Consider the following 4,537-nt stretch of genomic DNA (forward strand, 5'->3'; position numbering starts at 1 on the left):
TAAAAGTGGGGGGGACACGTCCCCCGCGTAATCTACGCCCCTGGTCTACATACTGCAGAAATAGTAACACGCTTGCTGTATATGACGTGAACATGTTTGATTTTGAAAAGGTTTGAAATATTTTCTTTAAATATGGTCCCAATATATTTTATAAAATGATTCCAAATGATTAGGGAAATGATGTCCAGTCCGGTGGTGTGTATTAATTATTGAGCATGTTGTTGTTACTTACATTTAATGGTAAAACATTTCAACCGTGTGAAGTGATTCCAGTAATCCAGTAGAAATAAAAAAGAAATGAGTATAAAGAGTACAAAGTTTCAGCCAAATCAAAAACAACAGTGTAAAAATGTATGTACATGGCACGAGACCATTATATTATTAACTCTTCTATATCTAATTCAAATTAAAATCTATGCTAAGGATGCTCATTTTGAAATGTATTGCTTTCCATTGAACATCTGATATGGAAACAGTTTGCTTGTAAAGAATCTGCATCCTTTTTACATATTGAAATTAAGGTGTTTTAATTGACAGAACTATTTACAAAATCTATGAACATTAACAAAGATATTTTGAGAGTAGCTGGCAAGTTGAGCTACTGTGCACTTGACAAATTTTCACATTGAGTCCAAGACCTCCACAAGGGGGCGATGTTACAAGGTAAAGTTGTCATCAATCATAATGGAGTTGTCCACAACGTCAAAGCCTCTTTCAAACACCAATGTCGAGTTCACATGCATCTGTTTCAAAAGTCGAGTCACACCGGCTGACTGCTTGATTTGACTCTCCAGTACTCCTCAGGCTTTGGTTGACTCCGGGCGTTTCTCTTTATTCTGGGAAAAAATAGTACAAATAGAAAAGAGAATTATAATTCACCAGAACTGTTGGGGGACTGTTTGGGGTTCAAAAAGATGACATAAAAGATGTTAACATTTCATAAGTTGATATTAATCGATAAGTTGATAGTCTTTAAAAGAATATTCTGGGTTCAAGTTAAGCACATTCAATGGCATTTTTTTTTATCAAAGGTTAGGATTAGCCTACAAAGGAAGTAAATTGAACCAATCTTTGAAGGATCTAAAATTCTAAATGTAAGCTAACTATTATAATATTATAAAAGCTCTTATATTGTTTACTTCTTGTGGCTTTACTTGTGAAACAGTGATTATTTTGAAGTTCACAAACGTCCATGTTCACTTCCGTTGTAAGTGACGCTGAATCATTCATTCAACCGATTCCTTCAAAAAATGATTTAAAAAAATGTTTCATTCTGCTGTCCCTTCATTTAGAATAAAATGCGTTGGCGGAGCAAAAACAGATCAAGCAACTGGCAATATTGTGCCCAAAATATTAACATTAACTGTTTACAGAAATGTTGTGTCCAGCTTACTTTGCTACACAGAAGCTATGTAATGTGAATGTGTGAGACTTCCGTTTCATTAGCTGCTCTAAGTAAACAGGCAAACTAGAAGAATAACTAAGACGTGCAGTAAATGGTAAAACTATTTGCGCTTATGGTTAATATAATACATTTAAATAGTATGATAACAAATAGTTTGCAATATAAAGCAGCATAACGTACTGTTTTTGTACAGCTAAAATAACTGGAAGAGAATGACACCGGAAGTCTTGCACATTCAAGTTACAAATGGCTGCGTTTTTACATTAAAATAAGGTAGGAAAAAGCGAGTATTTATAGTTAAGCAGGGCTGTGATTACCTCACAACCACCTCATGCCTGCTTTGCAGGAAGTAGTAATCTTGCTCTTGTGATATTACTTAATTATATCAACTTCCGGTTGTAAATGCGTTACAGTAGACAGTTCTTTTTATTATCTGAGAGATGAGTTAAATTGTTTTCTGTGGTAATCCACCGCATGTCTCTTTAAAATGTCGATAAAACTTGTATTGAATCTGAAACTTCATCATCAAAAGCCCACGTGACTCACTTGCAGATGTAGTAGATGACCAAACCGAGCACCACTAGGATGAGGAGGGCGATGATGACCACTGCAGCGATCATGCCCTTCTCCTCACTGTCCCGTGAGAAACTGAACAGCTGGAACTGCTCACATCTGCTGCCCTCATAGTTCGCACTGCAACTACAGGACAGGACAGGGGTTTCAAGCAAAGCATTTCATAGGTATGCTATAATGTAAATGGCCAAAGAATAGATATTCTGTTTGTGAAGATACTTACACACATGTGGGAGTAGACACCGAGGGTATTTTAAAGCATGTTCCTCCATTCATGCAAAAGTTGGCTTCTGACCCAGTGCAAGGGTCACCGTGTTCTATAATAAGAGGAAACCCAAAGGAAACAAAAAATAAATGCATCATTTATCTAGCACACCTTTATCAGCAGAGCACTTTGTTTTTTTATTTTGCATTTAATTTGCATTTGCATTTCAAGAATTCCACATTACGGAAACAACAGCAAGTGTGATTTGCATATGATATAGTATTTTATATCAAATTAATTTTCTTGTTACATTTTATTATCTTTAATATTTTTCCCTGTGTTTTTAGATGTTTGTATTACCTGCCATCATGGGAAATACTAAATAGATCTTCTCGTAATGGAAATTTCAGCTGACAGCATTCACTTGATGATCACCTGAGAATAAAGTAAATGTGGTCAGGTTAGCTTACATTTGTCCAGAAAGATTACAATATGTTTTGATCAGTTGATTATTGGTTGCTTTCAACATTCATACAGAATAAGATTTCAACATTCATACAGAATAAATATGCAATATGATCATTATTAAAATCTTTATTAATCCGTCAATATATATGTGTATACATGTGTATATAAGTATTTTTATATTAACTGTTAAATTGTACTGTTATAGTATATATTCAAATATACTGTAATTATATTATCACGTTAAAAATAATATCATATATATTTCAAACACTCAGTTGATTGTATTGGCTCTGCAATATAAAGACAATTTATTTAATGAAAAATGTGAGAATTATTTAATATCTCAATTGTGACATGTGACAGCAATGATATTAAATGGAAAGCATGCTTCCCAGATTCTTTTTCTCGTGAAAAAGATCCTATTCTCACATGTCTCTTTAGAGTTTCAGACGAGACCTCAACAGGATCTCGAGCTGTGCTCAGATTTGCCAAGACACTAAAATCTAGTCAAATGTTATAGGTTTTCAACCCAAAATCAAATATTTGACATCAAAATCCACATTAACTTTATAGCTCTCTACTCAAACTATATGTCTCATTCATGTCTATTTGGATTTCTTCTTAGATTTCTTCTTTTAGGAGAAACATTTGAGACAAAGTTGATATTTAAATGAAGCATTACTAAGAATTCCATTCAGTCTTTACATTTTTTTCCCCCCAAAAAGCATAATTCATAAATTGCCTGTCTCAGGACTCACCTGTTTACCGTTTTTGTGCTTGACTTCATGCACTTTTCGAAGGCTTGAGTTTTTGAAAGTTTGCTGAGATGTACGAAATCCTAATGGCACGCTGTGTTTCAGGGAAATGGCAGTGAAGGCTTACCGTGCAGGTGAAATCCAGTGCAGGTGAGTCACCTCGTCTTCCTCAAATAACTTCTGAGCTAAACGTCACCGTGCGGTTCAGGGTCACATAAGCGCGGTGGGCGGATCCCTTTGAGCTCAGAAATGTTGTGATTGCTGTTTGTCCACATTTGTGAATGGAACGATTCTCATCATGCGTCGGTAGAACATAATGACAGGAGTTCATTTGTAGGGAATTACCTGCCGTTGCATCACAAACTTCCAACAAAAAAAGACTTTCTGTAACAAAGAAAGCTGCTCAAAAAAGTGAATCACCATATTTATTCCATCTTTTTGGATTTTCTTGTTTATTTTGAGCAGATTCAAACATTTAAGATTGGGTCATGACATGTTTTTCCATTGTAGACTTTAGGTTTCTTCAGATATGTATTACTAGAAACTGTGGGGGGTGATACTGTTATTTTAAGTGCGTTAAGAGCAGGTGTGGTTCTCAGTGAGACTGCTTTGCTCTCTCTTGTGTGTAGGCCGGCTGGGTTTGGTGTCAGACTCAGGTATGCCAGATATGCTAATAGGGAAGTTCTGTGCGCGTCTCAGGTATGCATGGAATCGTGGGAACTTTGCAGACTTTAATCGCTTGTTTACATTCCTCGTTTAAAGGGCACATGAAGGACAAAAGGCATCATCATGACTCAACATCATGTTGAGTCACCGAAAACCGTTAGAATGGGATAGTTTTGAGGTTTCGGTGCCCCAAGGCCAAATAACCACAACTTTAAATAATGGAAAAGAACAGAAATGTGTTTACATTGAAAAAGATACATTTTATGATCTTTTTATTTGTCATATTCCACAAATTCCTTAAAAAAAACTGTGGTTTAAAAAAATATATTTTAAGTAAAAAAAATACATTAGCTTTCAAAATGTTGGAATCGGTATGAATTTTGTCTTGAAATAATTTTTTTTATTTAGTCAAGACACATTAAATTGATCACACTGTAAATGCTAATAACAGTATTATGTTACGAT

General features: G+C 35.0%; 1 protein-coding gene across 1 annotated transcript; it reads right to left on the bottom strand.

The window, feature by feature from the left end:
* Positions 1–529: 529 nt before the first annotated feature.
* On the bottom strand, positions 530–3,561 carry nrg4 (neuregulin 4). Its single transcript, XM_016448432.1, has 5 exons — positions 3,410–3,561; positions 2,544–2,618; positions 2,202–2,295; positions 1,952–2,104; positions 530–836 (listed from the first exon to the last, which is right to left on the bottom strand). The coding sequence occupies exons 2-5, from the start codon at positions 2,551–2,553 to the stop codon at positions 761–763; spliced, it is 333 nt and encodes a 110-aa protein (XP_016303918.1). The 5' UTR covers positions 2,554–2,618; positions 3,410–3,561; the 3' UTR covers positions 530–760.
* Positions 3,562–4,537: the final 976 nt, after the last annotated feature.

The sequence above is a fragment of the Sinocyclocheilus anshuiensis genome, unplaced genomic scaffold, assembly GCF_001515605.1.
Source record: "Sinocyclocheilus anshuiensis isolate Anshui unplaced genomic scaffold, SAMN03320099.WGS_v1.1 scaffold387, whole genome shotgun sequence".
Taxonomy (NCBI): Eukaryota; Metazoa; Chordata; class Actinopteri; order Cypriniformes; family Cyprinidae; genus Sinocyclocheilus; species Sinocyclocheilus anshuiensis.